A 27,040-nucleotide genomic window follows, 5' to 3' on the forward strand; every position below is an offset into this window, starting at 1 on the left:
GCGTCGTTTCGCCAACGAAGGCCTTTTCGAAGAGGTGCACGATGATCTTGCCGATCAAGTCAATGATAGCACCCGCTTCAGCGAGGCCATCTCCCCGCGCGCGCTCAGCAGCCGCACTAGCCCCAACCCAGATGCGGTAAACAGCGCTATCCACGAGCGCGCTAGGTTCACACGGATTGACTCGCCGTCCTTGGATATTGCTGCAGGGCGGGCGCAACGAGGGCAGAGGCAGGGTCAAGAAGAGGGTGGCAGTAGCAATCGAAGGTTGTCGCAGCAGGCGCAGCAGCAGATCATCCAAGCGCTTTCGACAGATGAAGGGAGTGCTTGGCTTGCGCAACTTTTCAAACAGCCTGCTTTCATTGCTTCCTCTCAAAGTGGAGGGCCCGCCTTGCAGCCCCAAGAGCAACCTTACCAGCAAACACAAGGATCATACCAACAATCGCAGCAACGGTCGACATACACGCATCAAGTCGGCTCCGCTTCTGCATCTGGTCAGAATGATCTCGGTTCGACACCAGTCAGCACGCTTAAATCAGACCCCGACACCGCCTCCATCCTGCAGAATGCATTTGCGAACAATAACCATAACAACAACAACAACAACAATGGCAATAGCTTCATCACGGACAACACGGGGCCGAGGAACGATTCAGAGCAACAACTCGCAGTGACGCTGCCCAGAAGCACCTGGGAGCTGCAGAATTCCATGGAGAATGCCAGTCGCGTGCAGGACAGTATTATGCAGCTCGTTGACTCGCTCAGAAATACGGACCCAGTGTCTGCCGCTACCATCACGGTCCACCAGGCCGCCATCGCCAATGGCATTCAATCACTGGGCCAGGCTGATGGCAATGGTGGCAGCAAATGGTCTAGCTTGCCCTCTGATGCGAATGGGCAGAGCGCAGAAACCCGTTTCTTAGCACCGTCGCCGTCTCCTAGTGATGGAGATATGGAGTTCCTCTCGCAGTTTCTCAACACCAACAACGACATTGCGTCTGGGGCCAGCTCTGTCGAGCAAGGGGATCCTGCTGGAGCCGATCCTAGTGCGCCATCTCCGTTTACGTTCAGCCCGCACTCTTCCAATGCATTCTTGGATGATGGCTTCTTGGGCGGCTCCGCGGCAGGAGTGCCGAACGGCCATCCCCACAGCCAAATCGATCCTTTCGAGCAGGATTCCGGCTCCGAAGGCCGGATCAAGTCACTCTCTCCCGAGCCCTCCAAAGGATCGACTTCAAACATAGGCACTGCCCACCTTCCAAGTGAACTGGACACCAATGTTGCTGCTGCCGCCGGACCATCGAAGCACAACTCACCTCGTCAGAAACGCAAAGCTGATCTGAATGGAGACGCTTCAGTGGGCTCTCCTGCGGCAAAAGCGATACGCATGTGAAAGACGAGGACCCACCGTCCATTTCCCCACTCATACCGTTTAAAAAGGCATTGCAGCCCCAAGTTCTTCCAAGAAGCCGCGCATACATGATGTTTTCACCCTCGTGGACGCTCGAACGCTCGCCTGCGCCATGCAGGCGAGGTCCAAATCGTCAAGGCTGCCCATGCACAAATATGGATAGCCATGGCAAAGTAGACAACTGTCTCGAACAATGTTGTAGCCTATGTTTTCATCCCCCTGCAAGCGAATTACAAATTGCAAAAGTTTGCACGTGTACACTGATGCACTTTCTTTTGGGCTCTGCATTATGCCTACAGGATGTCGTCGTCATCATCTCCTCCTCCGATCTCCTCTTCGTTGAATGTCTTGCCGTTGACAGCGGCCCCATCTGCAGATAGCTGCGGTAAACCTGTCTTCTGCGCAGCGACGAAGCCTGCGGGCGCTGCCTTGGTCCGGGCGGCATTGGCCTCGGCCTGTGCCATTGGATCGGCAACCGCGTCAACGACACTGCTGTTTGCGAGCGCAGCGGTAGCTGTACCTTGCTGCGCCTTTTGGGCGGCAGAGAGGGCGGATGCAGCGATGTAAGAAACATCGGTGTTGAACTGCGCTTGAACCGAGCGTTTGATACGCACTGCAAGGGCAACGCGGACGTCAGCTTCGATACAAGGAGCAATAAGAGATCCCACAAGAACGTACGCATCTCTCTGAAGGTGTCTTCGGAACCGGTTTCGATTTCGAATGCATTCCACTCCTTCCAGAAAGCGGTCTGCGTCCGCGGGTCGCAGAATTGACTCGCGTGCGCGTAGATGGCCCTTGCCCTGTCAATCTCGCCAAGCTTGCGCTCCAGAGCTGCAAAGCGCAAGCACATCTCGGCTGTCTGCCTGTCCGGCAGCGCTTCGAGAGCCTGCTCGTAGATGGGCCGCGTGGCCGCAAGACCAAAGTTGGCCGCGACCTTGGCGATGTAGAAAGTGTACATCTGCGCGAGGAAAATGCATATCAGTAAAGGTAAAGTAAATGGGATCTTTCACACAGAGCACTTACTTCAAACCGATCCTCTGGCGGTACCACCTGGATCGCCCTTTCGTAAACTTTCATCGCGCGCCGCGCCAGACCGTGCTCCTCCTCCATCGCGCCATACATAAGTAGAAGGGGCTTGCAGTACTTTGACGGACACTTCTCGAGTGCTTGCTCGAACAGATCGCGCGCTCGCTCGATTTTGGCCCCGCCCTGACAAAAGCAGGAGGGGGAGCAAAGAAAGCGAGGAAAGCGTGTGTAAGTCAGCGCGGCTCATCGCGGAGGATGAAAGGCTAGCCGAACCACTTACATATCGTTTCACAAACTTGCCTAGGTAGACGTTCCATAATTCGAAAGCGACAGGATAGGGGAAGGCTTCGACACCGCGTTCGTAGACTTTGAACGCCTCCTCGAAATACTTGTGCTCTTCCAAGAAAGCAGCATAGTTGACGATGATCTGAGCATTGGCAATCTTGAGCTCTAGAACGCGGTCGTAGACCGCTTTGGCAGACTCGACCGATCCCAGCGACTCTTCGAGATCGATATAGAACGACCATAGCTTGAGACTCTTGAACAGACGCGTCTGCACGGATAGGCTATCGTCATGGTAGCTGATGTGCTTAACGTTGCCCCGTGGCGGCTGAGTAGCCCGTGCCAGTAGCCGCAGCGCGGTATCGTAGTTTGACTGGCGCACCTCCATCTCTGCGTACTCACACCAGATCTCCGCTAGCTCATCGACCCTCCGAAAGGGGATTGTGACTGCCTTCTCGAAAATCTGCCGAGCACTGTCGAGGTCAGGCTCGGTCTCACCATCCGGGTTGCTCCCGCCTTGCTCGTAGAACTTGGCAAAATTGAGGAAGAGTTGGTGATGATTTGCAGTCGTCTTGCGCGGGTTGATCGTCTCGATCGCTTTTTGGTAAGTTGCAATGACCTTCTCATCATCGTCTCCGAAGAGTAAGACGCGCTTCTCCCACTCTTGCACATCATCCGGATTGCGCCGCAGCAAGACATCGTTGACCAAGAATGGCCGCCGTTCCATCAGCTCCTCGAATTCCCTCATTCGGTCGTCCACCTCCTTTTCTTTGTCCTCCTTGCTGACACCTTCTTCATCCACAGACTCGCCCGCTTCTTCCATGGCTGCGAGTTCTTCCATTAGGTAACTCAGCACGCCTTCGCTCGTCTCGGCGTATGCGTCAAAGATTTGCGTAAAATCACGGACAGTGGCGACGGACTTCATGCCCTGTTCGAATGTCTTGCGTGCCAGCTCGAATTCAGAGCGTTTGATGTAGTAGGTTGCAAGTCCTGTCCATAGGCGTCCTGCCTGATCCGGGTACTTGGCCAGCCCCTCCCACTGGACGAGGATCGAGACTGGTAGCTTTCGGTCATTCAATGCATCTGTTTCCCAGGACGGTTGCGCTGAACTGTTGCTAATCGCCGATGAGGGCTGAAGTTGAACAGCGTTCCTGCCAGTCGTAGCAGCGCCAGCTTTGCCTTTCCTCGCTTGCACCGGCACAAGCATTCCATTGGACTGCGCATTTTCGCCATTTTGTGTGGCACCACCCTTTCCACTGCCCTGCGTTGGATCCATCACCTCGATGAAGAGACTCGGCAGGCCTCTGTTCCGCCTCTCCTCGTCCTCTTCCTGAGGGTCCATTCCGACGTCTTCCGGATACTTTTCCGCTAGCTCTAGCCATTCGATGAGAAGTTGGTATGGTGACTTTGCGTCCGGTGAAGTGTAGGTTCCACTGGCTGCAGACATTGCAAGCGAAAGCAGTAGCTTTGCGGCTTCCAGCGCGCGAGGATCTGGCTGCGCTTCCTCCTCGCCATCGTCATCCTCGTCGTCCTCCATCCTTTCATTGAACCTTGGCGCCTTGCGTTTCCTTTCTTCGAGGATGATGCGCACGTAGCGCTCTGTCAAGCTCGGGTCCACCCGGAGATACCGCCGCCAGATGCGGAGACACGTCTCGCCGCCCTTTTTCTCGGCCCATTTAAGGTAGACTTTCCATATTCGTAGATGCAGCGAGCCCGGCAGTGTTCGCAGCGCCCTATCGAAGGTCCGTCTTGCATGAGTGAAGGAGAGTGTGCTGGGACAATATGGGTGGAGGAAGATCGAAAGGTAGAGGAGCCATAAGCGTGGCATGCGGGGGAGGATGGCAAGACTGCGCTCAAAGGCAGCTGCGAGGCTGTGCCATTCTTCGACGCCTATGACGCCGTCGAGTGCGCTGTCCAAATCCCAGGATGCATCGCTGTACTCCTCTCCTCTCGCAGTGTCGTCTTCCTCGATCAGTTTGGGCCCTACGTCGAGATTTTCCCGACCTGCTTTGACTTGTCGGCGCAGAGCATCATGATGCCCGAACTTGTGTCGCCGCCCGAGGACGAAGCGAGAGCGTAAGGCGAGGTAATTTCGCCTCAGGCTGTAGTTGTACGGGAACTGAGCTATCGCTCGCTCATATATGCTTGTCAGCCGGCGCAAGGCGAGACGCTGGCCTTCATTCGCAAGAAAGCCAAGCTTCTTCGACACGCCTGCGTCTCCGAATTGAACGTCTGCAGGCGGGAGCGGCGCATGCGCTGAGAGATCCGAGTCGGAGAGATTGTTCGTGACTAGTATATGATCCATGTATGAGCGCCACGAGCGGATGTTGTCGATGTTGAGCAAAAGCGATTGCTCGAAGGAGACATCTTCGGATGGGATGAGCGTCGCGTCGGATGCCGGCGACGGAATTGGCCACGTGAGCGGGAAGAGCGAGGTGAGCCGCGAGAGCTGATCTTTGATTAAAGAGGACGAGGCCTCGGCATTGGAGCCGGTCTGAACATGAGCAGGGGAAGCTGAGACTTGCATGGGCGCCTTGCCTTTGACATTCTTTTCGGGAGCCATGATGGCGCCCAGTGCCGTACGCGGCTCCTCCAAGAAGGGCGATAGAACTACGCCAAGCTCGAGAAAGCTGCTCCTGCCCAAAGTCGCTCCGAAGAGGCCTTGCTGACCAGCTTGCTATGACGAGCGGTCAACGAATTTGTCTCTCGGGCACATCTAAGGGGCATGGGTGTCCATGCACATGGTGCGAGTGCGAGGTGAGAAGTCGAGTTTCTTCGAGCGGGTCGAGATAGTTGGTCGGCACGTACAAGCAGTAGTGGTCACGTGACAATTGCCAATATCCTTGGATCCATTCTTCATACATGTGCGACGATAGATTTGCAGTATAACGAACATGCTCGCCAACCCATTGAATAGACGGCCCCTGCTGCTGGCAACCCTCGAGACACAACGTTCATATGACATTGATCTCTGCTGCGAGAATCGGAAATGCCTACGTTGACCGGTGACCCGGGGCAACTTGCTTGCGGTATGGCTGCGCTTCAAAGGGGACTTATCTCTTGGAAAATGCTGACTTTGTTCAGTCGTTCGCTCCTTCGCCAACATGTGGACGAGCCGCGCGGTGCGACGAGCTGTTGGATCCAAGTCACCTATTCCACAATGGCAGCCCTAGAGCGTAGGCCATGCGAAAGACGGACGGGCTACGTGGGTCTTTCCGGCAGGGACAACGATGGTCTCAGCCGCTGGGATTGAGAAGATGAGGCGATGGACGGCAGTCATTCTCACTCATCAGCCGTGTGGCCCTGCTGCGTGCTTCAACTTATATTATCAAGCGATAGGCACAGGGAGGATGGGAATGCAGACGTACTCCAAGTAATGGCAGCATCCATGGTTGGCAGGAGAGTAGAAATGGCACAGGCTGTTGTTGAACTCTCTATATGATCAGAAGTACGCGGCGCCTGTGCTCCACCACATTTTTGACGTCATTATCATGCCTTCCTTGGCGAGGCGAGACGGCACAGGACGGTCGTGAGCATATTTGTTGATGCTTTCCTCAGAGAGGGGATCACGCATACATGTGAATGGGAAACAGTACTGAGCCGCAAGAAAAGATGTAGTATCAAATCTCGTGACCAAGCCCATCAAAAGAGGCGTCCAGTTGGCTTCTTTGCGAGAGCGAGTGCGGCCCAACCGACGATGAGCGACAGTCCACCGAGCGGGGTGGCTGGACCGAGCACCTTGCGAATGGCGTTGCCTTCCTTGGTCAAGCAGAGGCCATAGATGCTACCACTGAACAGCGCGATGCCCGCAATCCACGCATTGCCAGCGAATCTGTGATGCGGCGAGGTCCCGCTCAGGCAGGACGGGGACGAGGCGAGGGAGAGCAGGGCGACAGAGTGGACGAGCTGGTACAGGACTGCCTTGTCCCATGATGCGAGCTCTGCCGGGTGGAGAACGCGTTTCAGGGCCACTTCCCTGCAGACAACAAGAAGCCTCCTCGGGCTTTCCGGTGCTCACGATAAGGAGTCAAGCGGCCACGGAGTGCATGGGCACCAAAGGCGCCTGCAATAACGCTGGTGGCACCAGAGACGCAGGCGATGGCATGCAGGTGTTGAGAAAGCATACTCGATGTGTGTTGCTCTGCTCTGATCAGATGCCTCAGTACCGACCAGCAGCAATGCTGTATCAGTCAGTCCATGCGTTGCTGATCAAATGGGCTCCTGGTGAGGGCAATGCAAAGTGTTGACTTGGGGTAAAGGCGGAACGAGTCAACATGAGCAACACATGCGAGGGTCGGCGTGCCTCGGAAGAGAGTCAAGGGTGTGTGTGTGTGAGCGCTTCTGCGCTGGTCACTCGCTGTGCTGCCTGCTGGTTTCTTCTCTCATCAACCTCATCCCTCCACCCCTCACCTCTCTTTGTAGTTCCATTCTACATCGGCTCACCTACGCACCCAGCCCCATCAACTCGTCCCAACATCACGCCACCTGATACAGAGGGAGCAGAAGTCAAGATGGCAGCACAGCAAGCAGCTTGGAGGCAGTTCTTCACGTGAGTATCGCCTCGACGGGGGGCCGGATCGATGGAGAGTCGGTTACTCGGGTGTAGGGCCAGGGCGAGGACGAGGGTGTCGACGTCAACAGCCCTTTGATCTGCATGAATGTTGGAGGAGCCAGAGCTATGTATACTGACTCTGTCTGTCTCGACATGCCCATTGCCTCCATCTTTATCCCGATTCCCCACTGGGCTTTGGAAAAAACGACAGCTACAACAAGTATGCGTCAATCTGCGCGCGGGCGACCCGTCAGGGGCTCAAAGAGCAGGAGCGCGTCAAGGCTGACCGCCGAGGAGAGATGTCGCTGAGGTACCAAGAGTGGAAGGAGGGTAAGGCGAGCGATGCGGTGAGTAGCCTTGGGCTGCAGGGCTAGGGAGCGCGGTTCGTATGCTCGAGGTTAAGGCGGCAGTGAGCAAGGGAGCTGCTCTCTGTACGTAGCCTTCGTCCTGGAGCTGCATCACGTCCAGCTCTCGGACGCCATGGCCGCTGGTGGAGGAAGCAAAGCGCATCCAGAAGACAGACATGTCAATTCGGTCGTTGGACTTGTAAAAGCCGAAAGGCACTTGCAACCAACGCGAGAACAGGACGAATCTGCCCCCTCAGAGGAACAGCCCAGATCTGACCCGGATTTCTTCTTCCGTCCCATAGAAAGAGGTTGCCAAGGCTGTCACTCCGGCCACCTCTGCTTGAACATCCTTTCGGAGAATTGCATTCTTCCGTCCTGTGCAACCATGAAGCTCAACACCGGGCCTGATGCGCGGGTCAGTGTCGCACACCTACTAAGGCGTTAGACAAGAAGGCAAATCGATATACAATTGTTCTGCTACCTGCAACTCGCGTGTCAGGCGATGAGTATGGGGCTCGTTGTGATCTGATCCGATCTGAGTTTATGCTACATTTCAGCCCTGATTCTCGGCAGCATCGCTGTACGAATTGGACTTGTGTTTCGCTGTTAGTTGAGAGAGGGATCAAGACGAAGGAATCGTCAGTCGCACTGGAACGGACAGCAGGAAATTGAGACGCTCGGAAGCTTGGGACTCACGAATGAAATTCCAGTCTGCAGGCGCCTTGCCGAGGAACATCTCGGAGATCTTGACCCAGTCGTTCGAGTTGCCACTTGCCAGCAGCGTCTCGAGCTCATCGCGGCCTTTGAAGATGGGTGGGCGGTCGTTAATGCGCGGCGGCACGTATTCGAGCAGGCCATGCGGGACGTAGCGGTGCCAGAAGCTGATGGCCTCGCACAGGAAGCGCCGGGTCAGGTTGACGCCCTGCGTATCGCTGCCCCAGTGCGAGAGGCCGTACGAGGCGTAGCGCCGCACCATATCGAGGCGCTCGCGGCTGCTGATGTCCCACGAGCGCCGCTCTTTAATCTCGGTGAAGAGCCATGGTTTGATCAGCGCGCCGCGCGCCAGCATCTCGCCGTCCACGCCGGTATGCTCCAAATTGGCATAATAGTCCTCCCACGAGTACACATCGCCATTGCCATAGATCGGGATCGGGACCATCTCCTCCTTGTCAGCCGTGCGAGCGCTCTCGTTGTGCTCGCGCACGGCCTCGCGCAACGTGGAAGCACACTCGCGCACGTAGGACCAGTCCGCAAGATTCTTGTAGCGCTGCTGCCGGCTACGCCCGTGAAGCGTCGCAGCGCCGACAGCAAACTCCGTCTGAACGCGCGCGAACAGCTTGTGCGCCGTGTTCACCTTGCTGCTCGTCCCCGTGCGCATCTTGATCGTCACGGGAATCTCGCCGAGCACGGCGGACATGCCACGCAGGATCTTGCCCAGCTTGTTCGGATGGTCCATCAGCGCTGAGCCCCCACCCCGGTTGAACACCATGTCGATCGGGCAGCCACAGTTGAGGTCGACAAAGTCCAGCGCATCACCGCACTCATTGTACAGCGCCTCGGCGACGGGCACCAGTAGGTCCGGTCGACTGCCGCACAGCTGCGTGCCAAAGATCCTCTCCCCTTCCCACCTGCGCACAAGACTCCATTCGCTGCTGTTACCTTGTAGGTAAGACTCGGCCAAGCCCATCTCGCCGCAGTGGATATCGGAGCCAAATGTCGAGCATAGCTTTCGGAAAGGAAGATTGCCGGTCGTCGTGAGCGGTGCGAGGTAAAGCTCGCCTTTCCACCTCAGCCGCCGCTTCTCGGAAGGGCGAATGCGCGCAGTGTCGATCGAACTAAGATCGAAAATGAGACCGTCGCCTGAGGACGTCTGCGCCCCTGCCTCTGCCTCTGCCTTAGCCTCAGCTGCTTGCGTTTGAGGAACTTGAGCCGTCTGCGCCCGCATTTCGTTTTCCAAATCGTCCAAGTCGACCTCTTCTACACGTGCACTGCTATCGCCTTTTCTCTTTCGCCCAGCATGCTGCTGCTGCCTCTGCTCTTTTCCAGCCTGCCTTTGCTGTACGCGCCGGTCTTCTTTCACACGATGGTCCTCGACTTCTTCTGGGCTCAGAGTGATTGGTCGCTGGGGAAGGGCGAGCTGCGTGTTTTCTGTTTCAAGGCGTGCGAGGACCGCGTTGGTGCGAGGGAGGAGGTACTAGAAAGGTGCAAAGCAAAGCGCACGGAGGACCAGAGGTGAGTCCCTGAAGGACGTCATTGAATGATGTTAAGATTGATTGGTACTCACTTCTCTCTTCCTCAGCGCCTTCAATTTTTCTTGCCCCACCCAGTTGTACTCGCCAAGCCAAAATGTACTCTTCCCTTGCTCCTCATTCTCCTCACGGAACACGAATCCCTTCTTTCTGAGAAGCTGTACATCCTTGACAACGGATCTGGTCTCTTCTTGTATCTGAATGGAAGACTCTTCCGCCGTTCCACCACTCTTTTCGTCAAGAACTTTGACGTGCGCGCCCAAGAAGCGACAGCGCCAGCCTGCCGGACAATGATCACCTAGCTGGTGGAAAGCAGTGCAGTACGTTCTTCCATCCAGCAGCAAAGATCGCTTGCAATCCGCGGTGGTATCTGCGCTGTCATTATTTTCCAGTTCAGTCTCCGATACGAGATCGGGTACGTTGTTCCACTTGCAGAAGGGCGCCTGGGTCGAGTAATGACTGTCAAGATAATGCTGGGCATCGCTGGAAAGGCCATCAACCGTCGACTTTCCGGGGACACTCAGCAACCCGAGCTTCGAGAATCTGACTTTTTCATCGACATCTTCGAGGACTGGAGGGGGAGGGGGAGCAGGGAAGGAAATATCCTGCTTCTTGACCTTGAGATACCGTTCAACATCATGCTCATAAAAGCACTTGCCTTTTGGCGGCGGACCACCAAACTTGCAAGGCTGGGGCTTCATGATGGAGTCGCACAGGCCAGCGGAAATGTCGTCACCAATTTTTCCAAATTTGCGATTCTTGTTCTGTCCGCGCTGACCTGATTTTCCCCCACATGTCCCGACTCCTTCAGATGTAGCGGCAGCTTTCGCGGCAGCGACTTGTGCAGCATGTTCTTCCCTCTTTGCGCGCCTGCGCGCACTGCCTTTCAGCTTAGGACGTTTCGCACCGGGTTGGTCCATGGCCATCGATGCCTCCGCTAGATCATCGTCAACGTCATCTTGCACTGCACCTTTCTCCTCCTGCCGCTGCTCATCGGCGGCGGCTGCGTGTGACTTTTCTCGTTCGTGTGTGACCGTCGCGGAAGAACTGGCGGCACGAGCATCGCCGCCACGACTTCCATGAGCTCTGACCACAAATCTGCGACCCAAAGAATCATCCAGCCGAAGTATCGTTAGTCCGCATTACCCGGTAGTGCTATACCGAGATAGACTTACTCTGGCTTGATGGGTGCAATACCTGGGGTGTAAGGCCCTGAGGGCGTCACCACGCCATCAGAAATGCGGACCTGAGCCATTTTTCCTTGCTCACGTAGGCTCGAATCGTCTCAAATCTTCCAGGCGGGCACTGCGGGTAGCTCATTCACTCCCACGAAACCAACAATGGTGACTAGGCTGATTGGCAGCAGCTTCTCCATCGTGACAATGCCTGGCAACCATGACTTTGGACTTTGACAGCGTCGTTGCCAAAAAAAAGGTGATATGCTTACGTAAGCAGAGCCATAGAGAGAATGGAGTAAAGGGGTGTGATAATTCTGGGACGAGAGTCATCGAGTCACCACCTCGAACTCCAAACAAGTGGCTTTTCGATTGACGTTCGAGTTCTGACCATCTCGAAGATCGCATGGCCCAGTCAAGACACCTCTTCCGAGCATAGCAACTGAAGGATCAAGTGGTGATACTGTTGGAGTGGTCCTTCAAAAGAGCAACAACCATGGCATCCCCATTCCCGGTAGCCTTGCCTGAGTCGGCGACGCGAAGGATCTCGCCGTCGACACCTTTGATGAAGGCCACTGCTCAGACCGCCGAAAAGGGTATCAAGATCACTCCCAACATTTCGTCCACGCCCCTCGCTCAGCGAACAGATGCAGAGAAGAACGTTTTGATTACTTCTGCTCTGCCGTATGTGAACAATGTCCCACATCTTGGCAACATCATCGGCTCCACGCTTTCGGCCGACGTCTATGCCAGGTACTGCCGGACGCGCAACCGCAACACACTCTACATTTGTGGCACTGATGAGTACGGCACGGCGACAGAGACAAAGGCATTAGAGGAAGGCGTGGACCCGAAAACGCTGTGCGACAAATACCATGCACTCCATGTGCAGGTCTACAAATGGTTTGAAATTGGCTTCGACCACTTTGGAAGGACGACGACAGCGAAGCAGACAGAGTAAGGCATACAATGTCGCGTGACACGTGACAATTCGCCCATTGAGCCTCTCCCATATTTCGAACAGAATTGCACAAGATATCTTCCTCAAGTTGAACGAGAATGGCTACTTGGAGGAACGAACGACAACACAATTGTTCTGTGAGAAGGACCAGCGCTTCCTAGCAGATCGATATGTCGAGGGTGTCTGCCCAAAATGCGGATACGATGTGAGTGATTCTGCAATCTTTCAATTTCATGTGTCCGTCTCTCGTTCCTATCCTTACGCTTGCTCGTGCTGCCCGTCCTCGGCTTCAGGACGCCCGAGGTGATCAATGCGACAAGTGTGGTCAAACCTATGATGCAATCGACCTCATCTCCCCACGCTGTAAGACGTGCTCCTCTCTGCCCATTAAGCGGGATTCAAAGCATATGTTCCTGCGCATCGACACTTTGCAGCCCTTGACCGAAGCGTGGGCGCGAAAAGAGAGCAAGGAAGGAGGCTGGAGCAGCAATAGCATCACGATCACCGAGAGCTGGTTCAAGGAAGGGCTCAGGCCGTTCAGCCTGACGCGCGACCTGAAGTGGGGCGTACCTGTCCCTCTTGAACAGATGAGGGGGAAAGTACTGTACGTCTGGTTCGACGCTCCGATTGGGTACCCCAGCATCACAGCCAACTACACGCCAGATTGGGAGCTGTGGTGGAAGAATCCGGATCAAGTGGCATTGCACCAATTCATGGGCAAGGACAACGTTCGCTTCCACACGGTCATCTTTCCTTCCTGCTTAATTGGCACGAAAGATTCGTGGACAAAGTTGCACCAGATCAGCACAACTGAGTATCTGCAATATGAAGGCGGCAAGTTCAGCAAAAGCCGAAATATCGGCGTCTTTGGCGACAAGGCGAGCGAAACTGGCATTCCGCCGAGTGTCTGGCGGTACTACCTTCTGCAGAACCGACCCGAGACGGCTGATAGCCAGTTTGCGTGGGGCGAGTTCATCAACCGCAACAATGGCGAGCTGTTGGCGAATCTGGGCAACTTTGTCAACCGCATGCTCACCTTTGTTAGCAAAAAATATGGAGCTATGTTGCCCGAGGTGCCGACGGAATTGCAGCAGGTGCAAGCAGGTGGGCGATACGATACCTTCGTCAACGACGTCAACGCGCTGCTCAAGGCTTACGTCGAGTACATGGAAGCAACGAAGCTCCGTGCCGGCTTGACAGTCGTCATGCAAATCTCCGCACGAGGAAACCTCTTCCTGTCGGAGTCAGGATTGGACAACAATCTTTTTGCCAACAGGCGAGCGGAGTGCGACGCCACCGTCCTGCTTTCCGTCAACCTAATTTACCTCCTCACCGCGCTCGTGCACCCTTTCATGCCCTCGACAGCGGACGAGATGCTGGCGCAGATCGATGCGCCGCCGCGTGCGCTACCCAGGCCCAGCGAGTGGTCTCGCTCTGAAGCTGCTGGGGACACTGTGACGCTCGACTTGCTCGCAGGGCACCGTATTGGCCAGCCGAAACATCTGTTCAAGAAGATCGACGAAAAGAAGGAGCAAGAGTGGCGCGAACAGTTCGGCGGTGGTGCTGGTGCCTCATCTTCCCAAGAAGATGCGCAGGTGCTTAGCAAGAGCAAAGCTGCGAAGTTGGCAAAGCAGGCGCGCAAGGCCGCTGCTGCCGTCTCCGGTGGTGCTGGTGGTGACAGCAGCAAAGTAGCTTTGTCAGCGTCTTCAAAAAAACAGGGGCAACAGGGGAAAGTAGAGCAAACACCCGAGATGGAAGCGCTCTCGAAGAAGATCGAAGAGCAGGCTAAGCTTGTTCGCAGCGTCAAGGAAGATGCAAAGAAGGCGGATGCATCCGATGACGTGAAAGCGAAGGTTGAGAACGAGGTACAAGCTTTGCTTCAGCTCAAGTAAGTTATCTTGCTGACTTCATTCTTAAGTGCTGCGCAGCTGCTGACAGCGTTAACCTGGACCGATTCTCCCATTCACAGGACCGAATACAAGGAGCTCACGGAACAGGTTGGCAAGCTAGTACTGGAAGACGGCACGAGTGCGTAGCTAGATTTCACTTTGGTTTCTTGTATCCTACACCCGAACAAGGGGAACAAGGGGACGCGATAGTGATTCCAAACGTTATATTGTTCATCGCGCTGGCTAATAACCGCCTAGCGTGCTCCTATCGAGCAATTCGGCAATATCCTTTCTCCATCGTATCCCCTCCTTCGCCTCTTTAAGCGAAACCCACTTGCGCTGCCTCTCTCTGCTCTCTGGCCATACCGCCGAGGAACTGTTGCTGTCTTTGATCTCGAACTCGTGCGCAGTGTAGATCGCACGAGGCACGAACGCCGGCGAGAGCGGGTCCGCGGAGGGACTGAACTTGTGCGGCTTGTGGTCTGCTACCATGTTACTCCTTAACAACGACGGTTCAAGTCCACTTGAATCGACTGGGGCTGAATGATGGTTTGAAGGTGCGGGTCGAAGTCCGGCTGCCAGATGCGATGGGTGAGTTGTAGCATATTGATTGCGACAATAGAAGTAACAGAGGGAGGGGGAAATTGTTCATACTCCCCTACCACTAAAGAATGAATGACCTGTACTACTCACCCTCTTCCCACATTTCACGGATAGCCGCTTCGCTTGAGCTCTCCCCCGCTTCCACTCCTCCCTTGGGAAGCACATACAGTCCATCGTGTTTGCGAGAGGTGACGAGACAAATCTGCAAGTCGCCTTGTGGTCGCGACTGCGATTGCACGCTGTCGTAGCGGTACGGAATGGCGACAGCCACATGGCGCGGTTGGATGGCGTTGGTTTTGGCCTTGGATTTAGCTGTGGGAGTTGCGCTCGACATAGTTTACACTTTACTTTCACAATCGGCTGGTCCCAATTTACTCCGAGCCACCGTCATCGTCCATCCATTAAGAAGCAGAAAGCTGGGATGCAAGCAGCGTCAATGGTCAGACAGATCAAAGAACCAGATGCTAAGGGTTGTTACCCATCGAGTCCTGTGTAGACAGTGACTGAACCATATCCAACCGAATTAGTTACATAAGCGATATCCACCATATGACCTCATCGAACACCGTAACACACGCAAATCAATCAATCAGAATCCAGCTCATCCTACGGCTCACAAAACATGGTCTGGAGCCAATCCATCGTCAGTTTTTTGTTCACATCTGTGATGAAGTTTCTGAGTGAAACGGGTTAAATGAAGCAAGGTGCCTTCTTACGGCCAAGCGTTGCTGTTGGTTGCCGGAAGATAACTGTGACCGTTTCTTTGAACGGTAAAGCAGCAGGACGACGCCAGTGCTCCAACTGGATCAAGGGCAGCGCTACCCCACATGTGCTCCACTTGGACGCGCAAAGAGGGTGGCATCATGAACAAGGTGAAGCTTTAATTAAGCCTTGGGTCTGACGCTTGCTGAAGACCCCTTTCTCTGTGTGCTCTAGCTGCTGAGAAAAGTTGGCTCCAAGTTGCAGCAAGTCGATATCGGTCAGAAGCAAGGTGCTTCAGCAAGTCCCGCCAGCGCGTCATTTGACATTACAGCCGTCAGCGGCTTGCCTTCCCAGGTGCTCCATTATCGCTTCCGGAAGCAGCGTGGTGTCAATCTAGGCTCCTGGTTCTCCCTTGAAACATGGCTCACGCCGTCACTCTTCGCCGGTATCGACGGTGCCAAAAGCGAATTCGATCTGGTCAGCAGCTCTTCTGGCGGCAAGCTCTCTTCACAAGATGTATCCGCACGCTTGAATCATCACTGGGGAAATTTCATCAACGATGGAGACTGGATATGGATTAAGGAACATGGAATTAACACCGTTCGCCTGCCCATCGCATACTTTCATTTCCTGCCAGCCGTCGCACCGCATTTGATGCAAGGCACAGAATACGAACCGTACGCCGCCATCTACGAGCCTGCCTGGGGACACGTCAAGCGAGCGATCGAGACGGCAGGGAGGTATAGCATCGGAGTAATGGTCGACCTGCACGGCTGTCCCGGTGCACAAGGTACAGACGGCCACACGGGTCTGTCGAACGGCAGCGCAGGTATGTGGGACGGATCTCGCGCTTCCTTCAACCAAGCTCGCACAATCGAAATTCTGGTTGAGCTCATCCGAGCTATTGGCTCATATGAAAATGTGATCGGCCTAGAGCTAATGAACGAGCCGAGGAATAGTGGCCGCCTAGCAGGCTTTTATGATGAAGCCATCCATGCGATCCGTGGGTGCTCGCCAGATCCAAAAGTTGCAAGCCTGCCGCTTTACTTGAGCGACAGTTGGGATTTGAACTACTACAGCGCAAAATTCGGCTCCTCAAGGCAAAAGGGAGGCCCTGCAAACATGCTTGTCATTGATCACCACTTGTACCGTGTCTTCACGCCGCAAGACGCGGCCAAGAGCTCCAGCGATCACGCTAAGGGCTGTCGACACGGCGGCGGCACGGCGCAATGGATGAAAGACATGGCTGCGAAAGCAGACGGGAATATCGTCATCGGCGAATGGTCTAGCGCGCTGCACCACATCTCGTTCCGTGGTGGCGATCACCAAGCGCAGCAAAAAGACTGGGGACACAGCCAATTGGACATGTACGAGAAGCACTGTGCAGGGTACTATTTCTGGACACTCAAGAAGGAGGGCAACAAGGACCTCGGATGGTGCCTGTACTCTGCCATTGAGCAAGGCGTGCTACCCTCCAACTTGGCGATGTTCGCACTGGGCAGCGGCCGCAACCAGCACCAGTCGCGCGAGGAACTCGAGCGAGTCGGTGTGCAGGAGTGTCAGAGCAAGTTCGGAGGACACAAGGCTTACTGGCGAAAGCATGGCGGCAGCGGCAGTGCTGAGGGCGGGCCCTACGAGCACTGGCGCTATGAAGCAGGCTTCCAGGCTGGTTGGGTTGACAGCCTGGATTTTTGGTTTGCGTCGCAGTGGAGTGGTGGAGAAGACCATCAGCTGATTGGATACAAGCACAACCTCATGCTGCTTCGCCTGGCGCAGCATGCCAGGGAGAAAGGAGGGAGCAGGTTCGGGTGGGAATTCGAGCATGGGTTCAACGCTGCGCTTCAGGCTTTTGATGGGTACATCCGCAGATGAACCATGGAGGTTGCTACCTTGCTACGATAGTCCATGGTCGCCCATAGGATCTCCCTCATTCGCTCGACCACGTCGTGGGTTGCTTGCTTTCAAGCGCAGGCAAACAAATCTTGGCCGAGTCCACTCTTGTGACCTATTCTCTCGAAGTTTCCCAAATACATCATAGTCCGCATAATGTAGCATAATCCCGTCGCAAATGTCTAATTCCCATGAAGCTCTCGAGCGCGTCGATGGAGCGACTCCTCCTCCCAGTGCCGTCTTGACCACCAGGAATGGTGCCAGTCGCGGTTCTCACATTCTGCAGCGTACGCCTTCGTTGGATGTTTAATGCTCATCGCTTCAGAGAACTCCGGACGGAAAAGATCGTACCCTTGGAAGGACATCAAGTACCTTCCGCACGTATGGTCAGCTAAGGACTCCTATCTCCAGCTGGTCTGCATGGACCTCGAGAGACTTTCAGCGTCCCCCAGCCAGAGTATCGCTGCCCATGGGCAGGTGTCGAAGACGTAGAACCGCACGCGCAATAATGGCTCGGTATCTGATGCTGGGTGATTTCCAGTTGGGATTTGCCGAGTTTAGGTTCGGCCAGCGGTAGTGGCGTGAGACTCGTTGCCACCTTCACGTGAGCAACGGCGCAGTAACTGGCGTCCTCTAGCCTCTCATCATTATGATTGCTACGTACAGCATGCGCGCACCCGTGAAAATCATCTTGTTGAGCTTGGCAGCTGAGATATGACTCGAACAGAGATGATGAAGTATCTGCTACCAGGTCAGCGTTGCTGCCCAATCACTTACTTGTCCGCTAAGACCCATTCCGTCGAGAACATTCCAATGTACATCTGCGGGAGCATAGTCGACCATATCAATGTTTCGATAATGTAGAACCTCACCCGAAAACCCGATTCCGGATCCTTTTCTAGTCGCTTTTGTGCATGGATTGTGCCGGGCTCGGGTTTGCACTCCGGAGGTGGCATGAGGCTCGTCGGTACCTTCACGTCCGCAACAACAAAATGCTTGACGTACTCCCGTTCGCCCCTATTTTAAGCACCGAAAACACTTGACCCTAGTCTCAATGGTGGCATAATGGGGTGCAGCGTCAATTTGGCGCGGTTTGCAAATTCTCTCGACAAGACTGGATGGGAACTTGTCGTGGCGATCACAACCATTGTCCACACATCGTTGATGCGCGTCGGCATCGTAAGTGGTGCTAGGGGGAATATGGCGATGCTAGATTGAGTTTGGGATGAAATGTGATTGGAGGCCGCGGTGGGGATGTTGGTCCGGGTGGGGTGATGGAACTCATCGTCAAAGCATCGTCAACCTCCCCCTTGATCCAGGCCTCGCTTGTGGAGCTCTGATATATGGAAAGCAAGTAGCCACGGCGGATATTAAGCAGGTAACCTGCGGAGTCAGATTCAGAGATATAGAAGTTGCTTAAAACCCAAGTTCTGCAGTAAGATTCGCAATTCAGAGCATTCAGACGGAGGGAATGGGGCGCTATTAGCATGACCATTGGAGTCCAGACGTGAAAATGTGCGATATTGACAATCTCGGCGTCTTGATTCCCTGCAGAGCTCGGCATCTTAAACCGCTCCCACAAGCACCAGCACGACGGCTTTTAAAATATTGAATGAACACCCTAGTCAGATTAGCACAACACCACATCTCTGTTCACCAATCACGCCTGCTTGTTGTGTCCTGCCCTCGCATCTGCAACTCTCCCCGGCTACAAAGAAACACGCCGCTGCCTGCCACGGCGGGAAAGCCGTGCGACAGTCCACCGGGGGGCCTCTCATGCATGGAGCGCCTCCATTGCAGCACATGATTGCAAGTCGATAGTAGCGTCCTTGCCGGACCGCCTACGATATTCAAGATGGTCGTATGTCAATACTGGAAGCGAGGCCAGTGCCGCTTTGGAAATCAGTGCTTCAACGATGTGAGTCCATGTGCCTTCTTCCGAGGCCCTCGCGAGTGCTAACTCTCGCTGCTACGGCTCGGTGTAGCACTTTGAGAATGGGTCAAATGCCTCTCCTGTAGCGGGCGGCGACGGTGGAAGCGGCACACGCCCTCCCGCTATTTTTGGGCAACCTGCCTTTGGGGGAAGCAATACACCCGGGGGAAGAGGTCGTGCAAGCGCATTCGGCAACATGTCTGCAAGTTTCAATGGGAGTAACAACAATGGTTCAGCGGCTTCAATGTCTGCTAACTTTGCCAATGCAGCACCTGGCGGGCTGGCCATTCCCTCCACCCGACCGGGTCAAATCGCTTTGACAGCCGATGGAATCCGAGAGGAAGCACTTCCAGCTAATCGCCCAGTATGGAGGCTATCGATGTTTGGCCCAGCAAAGTACGAGCCCAACCTGGTAGCCGGCATGGATGTCAGCCAGGAGGAGATGCGCCTCAAGGCTTATGAAGCCAACAAGCTCGGTCCCCAAGCGCAGAGTGCGTATGCATCCGAAGAGGCCAGTCTGGCAGCTCAGATAGACCAAACTCTGCAGCAGATCGCAACGAATCCTCAGACAGCCCTGCAACAAGCTGAGAAGAATCGGCCACAGGACACGCCAACTGCATCTGCGTTCGGCGCCCGTGCCGCGGGGGCTGTGGCTCCTGCATCAGCATTCGCCGGCACTTCGAGCGGGACGTCTGCATTCGGGCAACCATCTGCATTCAGCACTTCAGCCGCCAAGACGACAGGGAGCGCCTTTGGACAGACGTCAGCATTCGGTAAGCCAACGGCGTTCGGCAGCTCGAGCGCATTCGGCGCCCAGCAGCCCTCCACATCAGCATTCGGCCAACCTTCTGCATTTGGCCAGACCTCTGCATTTGGAGAGTCAGCTGGCGCGCAACCAGAGTCAGCTTTTGGCCAGCCATCTGGGCTCAGCTCATCTGCGGTTCAGCCGGCTTCAGCGTTTGGAAGCACCGGCGCCTTTGGAGCCCAAGCACCCAAGCCATCCTTCGGCAGCACCAGTACCTTTGGTGCATCGAGTGCATTTGGCTCGCAGCAGTCTGCATCGCAGTCGGCTTTTGGCAGCACGCAAGTATTTGGAACGCAAGCGCAGGACCCTGGCACAACAACCGCGTTCGGACAACCTGCAACAGGTCTTTCGGGATCTGCATTTGGGCAGACATCAGCTTTCGGAGCTCCACAGCAAAACAGCTCAAGTGCCTTTGGGCAACAGAGCGCCTTTGCGGCTGCAGCGGGACCTGGAGCCGCCCACGCTCAGCAGCCCATATCAGCATTTGGCCCATCGGCCTTTGGAACTGGTTCTTCAGGAAGCGCGTTTGGATTACAATCTGCACAAAGCAGTGCATTTGGTCTATCAACCCAGCCGAGTGCTTTTGGCGCTTTCGGCACTCGAACTGACGCAGTGGGCACTTCGAGCGCTTTTGGTTCCGCGTTCGGCGCAGGAGTGAACACAGCTACAGTTATCGAGGGTGCAGACCTTTTCTCGCATTTCGCGCCGAAAGAGGAGGACTTGCCCGCGGAGGCGCTGACAGCATTCAAGGCAGATGCTTTCGCCTGGGGCGAGATTCCGGTGGCTGAACCACCGATCAGTGTGCGGTGATACACCCATCTTTTGCTTCAAAATCGTTCCTGAATGCGCTTTGCACACAATTGTAAAGGTACATACATGCTTAACTTTGTATTGGTACAAGGCGATGATTAAACCACGCCTTCGAGGATTCTTGGCGACGATGGCTCTGCGATGTCCCGACGACAATGAGGACATGTTCTAACAGTCTTCAAGAGCCTACTGGCGCAGCTGTCATGGAAGCTAAGAGAGCGATCATTGTCAACGCCTAGCATATTACGCGTAGCTGTCGACTCCACTCACATGTGCAAGCAAGGGAAGATGCACGCCATCTGATCAGGGCGAAATTGCATCTGACAGATCGTGCAGCGGTCCACCCTGAGGCCCGTGACACTAAGCTTTTGCTTAATCTTGCCATCCTTCGTCCTGCGACGACTGACGAGCTCCACTTTGGCTACTGGCAGCTCTGCAATTTCCTCTGCTGTTGCACGCGTCTCTACCGCGGGCCCAAGAAACTCGCCTAAGGCAGCCAAGGCTTCGTAGTGATCGCCGTCCTGCTCGAGCCTGCTTGCGAGTACATCCAAGTCCGTGAATCCTAGTGAAGCCTCCCGGCGGGGGGACGCTCGGATTGTCCCTTGTCCACCGCCATCTTCCTCGGTGTGCATCGAAGCCAATCCTCCATCAGACACAGTGTCACATGCATCCGCATGGCCATTAGGCGCCGACGCATTCCTCGATGTAGATCCGGGCGAGACTTGCACAGACGGCGCTTGGCGAAAAGGTGGTTGCGCTAACGGACGCCTCTGTCCACCTGTCGAAGGCAAGCGGAGGGGAGCGACAGGTGGGATGCTCTCGGGTATGGGTATTGGAGGATCAACAGGCACAGGTGGGAGCGCTCTGCAATGAAAGCCAGCTGAAACCCGTGTATGCAAAGGGTCTCCGTCACTGTCAGAGTCATCTGGTTGACGCCGTCCATACTGCCTTGATGGCGTCGGTCTCAAAACGGCTTCGCGATTATTCGGACGGCTCCTCAGGCGCAAAGAGCGCTGCCAGGTGATCATTGCACGTCCAATCTCATCCGCGCTGTCAGACGTATGTGAAGCCCGAGTGATCGCGTCCGACTGACCGCTTTGCCCGTCCCCGTAATCCTGCTCGTGGTGTTCGCGATCCGGAACGGCGACAAGAGTGGCACGGTTCAGCACACTGGAGGGAAGCGCACCGGCAGAGTCAGAAGCGACATCGAGATCGACGACGCGCGCGTCATTAGCTGCTTGACCCGCATTGATGACAGCTGTAAAGTTCCGCCTGTCCGCCGAATCCGGGTCTTCCGAGCTTGTGCTTGCGGACGGGGGCAGAGCGAGGCTTGGTGGGGCCAGATAGCTGGGTGACGAAGCTTGTTCCATCAGTGGACTTAGCGCCGACGGGTCGCTCGATATACTTGACCTGCTCCCATTGTAGCCCTCAATTATTGCATCGATCGTGGAAGTCCCTGAAAAGCGGAAGGAACCTTGCGCGGGGCTCGGCGCCAGGCGATCTGTAAGCGTGGCAGAAGGAGGTCCAGGCGATACCGGCTGTGCAACTGTGGGGCCCTGCTGACCAACGAGTCGTTGCAGCGCATCAGTGCGGGGCGAGACCAGTGGGTTTGCACTTGCTACTGCTTGCTGTTGATGCATCCCTCCCAAGTTCTGCTCCCATTTGGATACCATCGCGGAGACCCTACTGCCTGCTTGGCCTGGGAAGAGGACCGCGCCGACTCGACGGTTACTCTCCTTGTGGTTCAGCACGTGGTCGGGCTCAATCGGATCCTGCAAAGACCGCCTCTCCTCAGGAACGATGTAAACAAGCCAGCTTGGAGTCGGAGACGTTGGAGGGAAATGTCGCGTCGCCTCTGTCACTTTCGGAAGTCTGCCTTCTTTGGGTAAAGGCGCAACGACGGAGCGATGGTTCAGGAACGGCACTGGCCTCCCGGCGCTCGAAGAGACCGGGTTCGAGTGTGGCAACCTCCTATCATCCACCTTTTCCTTTACGACTTCATCTTCATATTTCTCTTCCGTGGATCCAGCTCTTGATGCTGTAGGAGCTAGCCCACTTCCGCTTGCAGCAGTCAACATGCGCTCCAGAGAGCTGAGCGAATCACCTGCCGAGTAGGCTGTGGAAGGCACATAACTCTCTGCATGGGCAGCCCTGGTTTTTGCAATGCCTTCCAATACCTCGTTACGCGCAGAAATTTCGGGGAACGGAGAGGTAACCTGCGTCGCAGTAGCTGCATGCCCGAGCCCCAGGGGTGGCTGCGGGGTGATCGGCGCATGAGGGGTCCACGTTTGCCAGCGGGTGGGACGTATACGCTGCAGGAAATTGGCGCGTGCGTCTGCGCTTGCTCGCGAAAGAGCCAGGGCAGAAGGGCCGAGAGGCACCGCGGCAGTAGCGTTTGGAGCGAAGAGTGCGCTGAGGCGATCGGAGATGGATGTTTGATTCGTCGACGGTGCTGGTAGCGGCTGTACCTGCAGTACAGGGAGCTGTTGAGGTGACTTCCCCTTCCCTTTTCTTGTGACGCTTTCTTCTACTGCACTGAAATCACAACTGCTGTCCGAGCCAGTCGCCTCAAATTGCCCGGCGCGACTGGGATGATTGAGCTCGTTGCCGGCCAGCTGAAGAGCCTCGGCGGCATGTTTGATGCTGATGGGGACGATGCGATCGACACCGATGTCACGCTTCTTACCCTTGTCGATGCACCTCGGTGGTGGAGGGGGTGGCGCGCATGGGTCCTCGGGAATTTCTACTCGCGCCCCGGCGACGGGAGGTGCACGAGGCAGCATCGCGGACTCTAGACTCAGATGATTGAGCCTGGAGTGCGATGTGGGCAGCACGATGGGCAAAAGACCATGAGTTTCTGGTCTTGGCTTTTCGGCTGGTTCAAGTGGGTCGGCTGGAGGCGGGCCAGACCTTGAAGAGATCTCATGGGCGCCCGCTACGCTGATGCTGCTATCGCTCTGGATGTCATCGATGGAGGATGAATCCGACGAAGACGAATACGCAGCGCCACCACGCGATCTTCCGAGCACGAGGGGAGGAGGCGCCCTTGGGACTTCGTGGTTGAGGTCAGGCAGCTGAACGGACCCGTGCTGAGCATGCCCCTGGCATCGATATCGAGGCTGATTTGAGTCACTCGAAGACGAGTCGGTTGGCTGCATTGCCGTGGCATGACTGTTATTCATGACCTCTACCGCCTTCATCTCCGCCTTCCAGACCTCCTCCGAGGAGTCCGACTCCTGGTCCGCCTCGGAATCACTACTAGACTCAAGCCCTTCGACCTCTATCCCGTCCTTGGCAACCTTGTCATGTTCCATGCGCATCGAACCCTCGCTTTCGCTTCCGCTGTCAACCTCATCCTCATCTCCCTGCTGCTCGTCATGCGAACTGTCACCTGGCCCATCAGTCAAGATGATTGGCTGCTTCGCCTTGAAAGGCGGTGGCACGACTCGCAGCGGCTGCCGACCGCACCAGAGCTTGCTCCGGCGCTCCGCTGCGGCAGTCGCGTCGTCTCTGAACTTGGTCTCAGACACTGATCTTGGGCGCTCGCGGATACGTGTGGGCTGAACCTGGCCTGTGAGCGCACTAGGGTGTTTGGAGGACTGCGCCCGTCTGTGGCCCCCGCTCGGCCCAGAGGTGGACGCAGTAGGCCGATTGGAATCAAGACGCGCCTCTGAGTGGAGTACGTGTATACATCCGTCTTTGGAAAGTTCATGCCCTGTGGACGCCTTATTCTGTTTCTGGTGCTCGAAATGGGTTGGCGGCTCTCTTGAAGGAAGAAGCGAAAATGCAGGCCAAGTTGCAGGCAGCGATGCAGGTGCTGGTGCAAGAGCAGGCGCAGGCACCACGGCGCCCGCTTGCGTGTTGATCGGCGGGTCGTCACTACGATATCGATCGCGCTCTGAATCATCCTGCGACGTGTCAGGGCCCTGTCCTGGGCCAATAAAGAGGGTGATTGTGCTAGCACTGGTGCTTGCGCCCATATTCGCATCCACCTCTACATCCGGGCTTGGAGTGGCTTGGGCACCACCACTAACACCAGTGGATGAAGTGACTGCTGCTGGGAGTGTGGACGAAGTAGCAAAAGTCGAAATGGATAGAAGAGAAGGGGAGAATGCATCGCTGGAGGCGGCGTCGAAAGTGCGAGCTGTGACTGTACCCGTCGACGCCAGCGACTCTACAGCGCTGACTGGCTGTCCTGCATCTGCATCTGCATCTGTATGCTCTCCGGCACCACTCGCAGCATGAGGCGGGGTAAAGTGCTCCTCGATGGCGATCTGGGGTATGTCGACCCGGATCGGCGTGCGGTACACGATGCCCTCGATGACGTTCTGGAGATGTTGCTGCTGCGCCTCGGCTGAAAACGAGGAAGTGTGAGAGTTGGCTGTGTCGGGTGTCACACCTGTAACGGTGGACGGAAAGCTGTTCTGGCTGTCAGCAGACAGTGGCGGGCCGCCGAGTAAGACAGACGCGTGCGATGGTGCATCGGACGCGGCGCCTGACGCGTTGGAAAATGTCGAGAATGAGGGCGAGGCGATGGTATGGCTTACTTCTGCTCCCGCTGCCCCTTCTCCGATTCCCGTATCCGCATCCCACATTGTGCTGGAACCCGTGCTCGCATGCGATGCGAGGTGGAACAGGAGCATCGAGTCGCGCTGCGACTGCCGATGCATCTCCCTTTCGAGGCGCTCGGCGATCGACAGACCCGAGCGCCGGTCTTGCTCCCACGCCTGCCGCTCAGGCGACATGAGCAAAAAGGACGCTTCCGAGCCGTCGCTCTGCCTCCCAGCCTCCTCCTCCAGAGCATCCTCTCCATCGGCATCATGCTCAGGTAAGACACGCGGCGCCGGAGAGTGCGGAGTATCGTTGTTGTTGTTGTTGCCGCCGCCGCTGTCGGATTGTAGCGATGGTCCTTGCCAGCCCGCAATCTGCGCCCGGCTGCTGTTAAGCGCTTCATCGCTTTCGAAGTCGCTGTGGAATTCGGGAGGCGGACTGTTTGGCACAGGCTGTGAATGCTCTGGCCGCGGCGGTAACAGGGGCGGTGATGTCGCGGCTAGTGCGCCTGAGCCTGCGCCTTCCTGTCGGGAAGGGCTGGGAGGGCCAGTAGACCCCGCTGGGAAAGGCGGCGGTAGGTCGTCTGGATCCGGCAGCTCCATTCCGTCGATGTCCTCCCACAGATTACGTCGGCGCAGGGACGCTTGTTGCGCTCGTGCTGTAGATTCTTCCGCATCACCCCCTCCTCCCCTTCCTCCTCCATCCTGCTGATTCGGCCTTCGTCCTTGTGCGGCGGCTACCAATGTCCGGTCGCCCGCTTGCTCTGCATCCATCACTTCGTCGACCTCCCCTTCCACAGCCTCTGCGTCAGCGACATAGTGAGATGAGCCCCGGCTGTCCGCCCGCGAGAGCGGCCGGGAAGAGTCACTCCTGCCATCGCCTGCTGCAAGATCGTGACCGCTGCTGGCACTTCCGCGCCTTGTGTCTGCACTGCGCCCCGCGCTGCTGCGCGTGGGCGAGACGTTGCGACTTCGCCTGCTGGAACGTACGACTGTCGATGTCGATGCAATTCCCGCCTGGTCATCACTTACGATGCTCTGCGAGCTTCTCGAGCGCGACAGATTCCTGCTGGCGCTGCTCAGTGGATGGCCTGGGGCCGCGAGTGAGCTGGGCCCTGCAGTAGAAACAGGGCCGCTAAGCGCTGCTGCTGCGACAGCCGCGGCAGCCGCTTTTTTCTTCCTGGCCTTAGCACGCTTCTCCTTTGCCTCTTGCCTCCTCAGCAGATTGTCGGGTGGCGTGAGCGTCGACCTTCCTAGTGTACCTACTGCCTGCGACGCGGCGGGCAATGAGGTGTTAGCACCAGCGGCAGCAGCGACGGACGTGGCCCCTATCGGAGAAGCATTCATGAAGCTTCTGCCAACGCCCGGCAGAAGGCCAGTCGTTACAGTCGGCTGATATGGGCTGATCCTTCGCATGATAGTGCCAACATTTCCAGCTCCTGCTCCACTACCGCTGCCGCTGACCATGGCCACTCCTCCTGTGGCCCATCGCGAGGCGAGGTCATCGAGTCGCGATGTGCTGCTCGATGCAGCGGCACCGAGGGTATACAAACCTGGTCGTGTTCGACCACTCCCGCTTCCGTCTTCAGCAGCACGAGGCTTATTCGTTCGAAGAGAGTCTGTCCAAAGAGATGGGATGATAGATTTGTCATTAACCCTTGAATGCGAGGGGCGGGAGCCGGCGGGCTGTGCAGACCCACCTCGAAAACCTCCGTCCCTCCGTCCCGCCATTTTGCGCTTCCATGCTTTGCCAGGGGCTTCGCAAAGGTCTTTCTCCCTTTTTCGGCTGTGATGGTTGACGAAGTCTGCTGCTTGCTTAGAGGTATGGGCCCATCTTGATGGCCCAAAGAGTTGGCTT

General features: G+C 56.2%; 10 protein-coding genes across 10 annotated transcripts; 4 read left to right on the forward strand and 6 right to left on the reverse strand.

Moving 5' to 3' along the window:
* Window positions 1-1,595: 1,595 nt before the first annotated feature.
* On the reverse strand, window positions 1,596-5,452 carry K437DRAFT_254690 (protein prenylyltransferase). Its single transcript, XM_013389364.1, has 4 exons — window positions 2,715-5,452; window positions 2,432-2,617; window positions 2,087-2,366; window positions 1,596-2,021 (listed from the first exon to the last, which is right to left on the reverse strand). The coding sequence occupies exons 1-4, from the start codon at window positions 5,277-5,279 to the stop codon at window positions 1,702-1,704; spliced, it is 3,351 nt and encodes a 1,116-aa protein (XP_013244818.1). The 5' UTR covers window positions 5,280-5,452; the 3' UTR covers window positions 1,596-1,701.
* A 906-nt stretch (window positions 5,453-6,358) lies between these two features.
* K437DRAFT_266983 (DUF423-domain-containing protein) lies at window positions 6,359-6,840 on the reverse strand (the record flags this gene model as incomplete). Its single annotated transcript, XM_013389365.1, has 2 exons — window positions 6,359-6,657; window positions 6,735-6,840. The coding sequence occupies 2 exons, from the start codon at window positions 6,838-6,840 to the stop codon at window positions 6,359-6,361; spliced, it is 405 nt and encodes a 134-aa protein (XP_013244819.1).
* A 326-nt stretch (window positions 6,841-7,166) lies between these two features.
* Window positions 7,167-8,098, forward strand: K437DRAFT_254692 (uncharacterized protein). Its single transcript, XM_013389366.1, has 3 exons — window positions 7,167-7,265; window positions 7,480-7,615; window positions 7,918-8,098. The coding sequence occupies exons 1-3, from the start codon at window positions 7,228-7,230 to the stop codon at window positions 7,957-7,959; spliced, it is 216 nt and encodes a 71-aa protein (XP_013244820.1). The 5' UTR covers window positions 7,167-7,227; the 3' UTR covers window positions 7,960-8,098.
* A 70-nt stretch (window positions 8,099-8,168) lies between these two features.
* On the reverse strand, window positions 8,169-11,238 carry K437DRAFT_272819 (FMN-linked oxidoreductase; the record flags this gene model as incomplete). Its single annotated transcript, XM_013389367.1, has 4 exons — window positions 11,040-11,238; window positions 9,900-10,962; window positions 8,312-9,809; window positions 8,169-8,218 (listed from the first exon to the last, which is right to left on the reverse strand). The coding sequence occupies exons 1-4, from the start codon at window positions 11,117-11,119 to the stop codon at window positions 8,169-8,171; spliced, it is 2,691 nt and encodes an 896-aa protein (XP_013244821.1). The 5' UTR covers window positions 11,120-11,238.
* Window positions 11,239-11,413: 175 nt separating this feature from the next.
* Window positions 11,414-14,109, forward strand: K437DRAFT_254693 (methionyl-tRNA synthetase). Its single transcript, XM_013389368.1, has 4 exons — window positions 11,414-11,996; window positions 12,064-12,205; window positions 12,294-13,888; window positions 13,970-14,109. Exons 1-4 carry the CDS (start codon window positions 11,536-11,538, stop codon window positions 14,034-14,036), a joined length of 2,265 nt encoding a protein of 754 aa, XP_013244822.1. The 5' UTR covers window positions 11,414-11,535; the 3' UTR covers window positions 14,037-14,109.
* Window positions 14,052-14,895, reverse strand: K437DRAFT_244341 (uncharacterized protein). Its single transcript, XM_013389369.1, has 2 exons — window positions 14,583-14,895; window positions 14,052-14,464 (listed from the first exon to the last, which is right to left on the reverse strand). Exons 1-2 carry the CDS (start codon window positions 14,824-14,826, stop codon window positions 14,133-14,135), a joined length of 576 nt encoding a protein of 191 aa, XP_013244823.1. The 5' UTR covers window positions 14,827-14,895; the 3' UTR covers window positions 14,052-14,132.
* Window positions 14,896-15,355: 460 nt separating this feature from the next.
* K437DRAFT_266987 (glycoside hydrolase family 5 protein) lies at window positions 15,356-17,066 on the forward strand (the record flags this gene model as incomplete). Its single annotated transcript, XM_013389370.1, has 2 exons — window positions 15,356-15,364; window positions 15,429-17,066. The coding sequence occupies 2 exons, from the start codon at window positions 15,356-15,358 to the stop codon at window positions 17,064-17,066; spliced, it is 1,647 nt and encodes a 548-aa protein (XP_013244824.1).
* Window positions 17,067-18,741: 1,675 nt separating this feature from the next.
* K437DRAFT_293344 (uncharacterized protein) lies at window positions 18,742-20,748 on the forward strand. The gene is made up of 2 exons (XM_013389371.1): window positions 18,742-19,002; window positions 19,070-20,748. Exons 1-2 carry the CDS (start codon window positions 18,940-18,942, stop codon window positions 20,630-20,632), a joined length of 1,626 nt encoding a protein of 541 aa, XP_013244825.1. The 5' UTR covers window positions 18,742-18,939; the 3' UTR covers window positions 20,633-20,748.
* K437DRAFT_221375 (uncharacterized protein) lies at window positions 20,731-21,264 on the reverse strand (the record flags this gene model as incomplete). Its single annotated transcript, XM_013389372.1, has 2 exons — window positions 20,731-20,842; window positions 20,903-21,264. The coding sequence occupies 2 exons, from the start codon at window positions 21,262-21,264 to the stop codon at window positions 20,731-20,733; spliced, it is 474 nt and encodes a 157-aa protein (XP_013244826.1).
* A 392-nt stretch (window positions 21,265-21,656) lies between these two features.
* Window positions 21,657-26,649, reverse strand: K437DRAFT_261675 (uncharacterized protein; the record flags this gene model as incomplete). Its single annotated transcript, XM_013389373.1, has 2 exons — window positions 21,657-21,682; window positions 21,726-26,649. The coding sequence occupies 2 exons, from the start codon at window positions 26,647-26,649 to the stop codon at window positions 21,657-21,659; spliced, it is 4,950 nt and encodes a 1,649-aa protein (XP_013244827.1).
* Between the last annotated feature and the right edge of the window lie 391 nt (window positions 26,650-27,040).

Source organism: Tilletiaria anomala (assembly GCF_000711695.1).
Source record: "Tilletiaria anomala UBC 951 chromosome Unknown K437scaffold_15, whole genome shotgun sequence".
NCBI lineage: Eukaryota > Fungi > Basidiomycota > Exobasidiomycetes > Georgefischeriales > Tilletiariaceae > Tilletiaria > Tilletiaria anomala.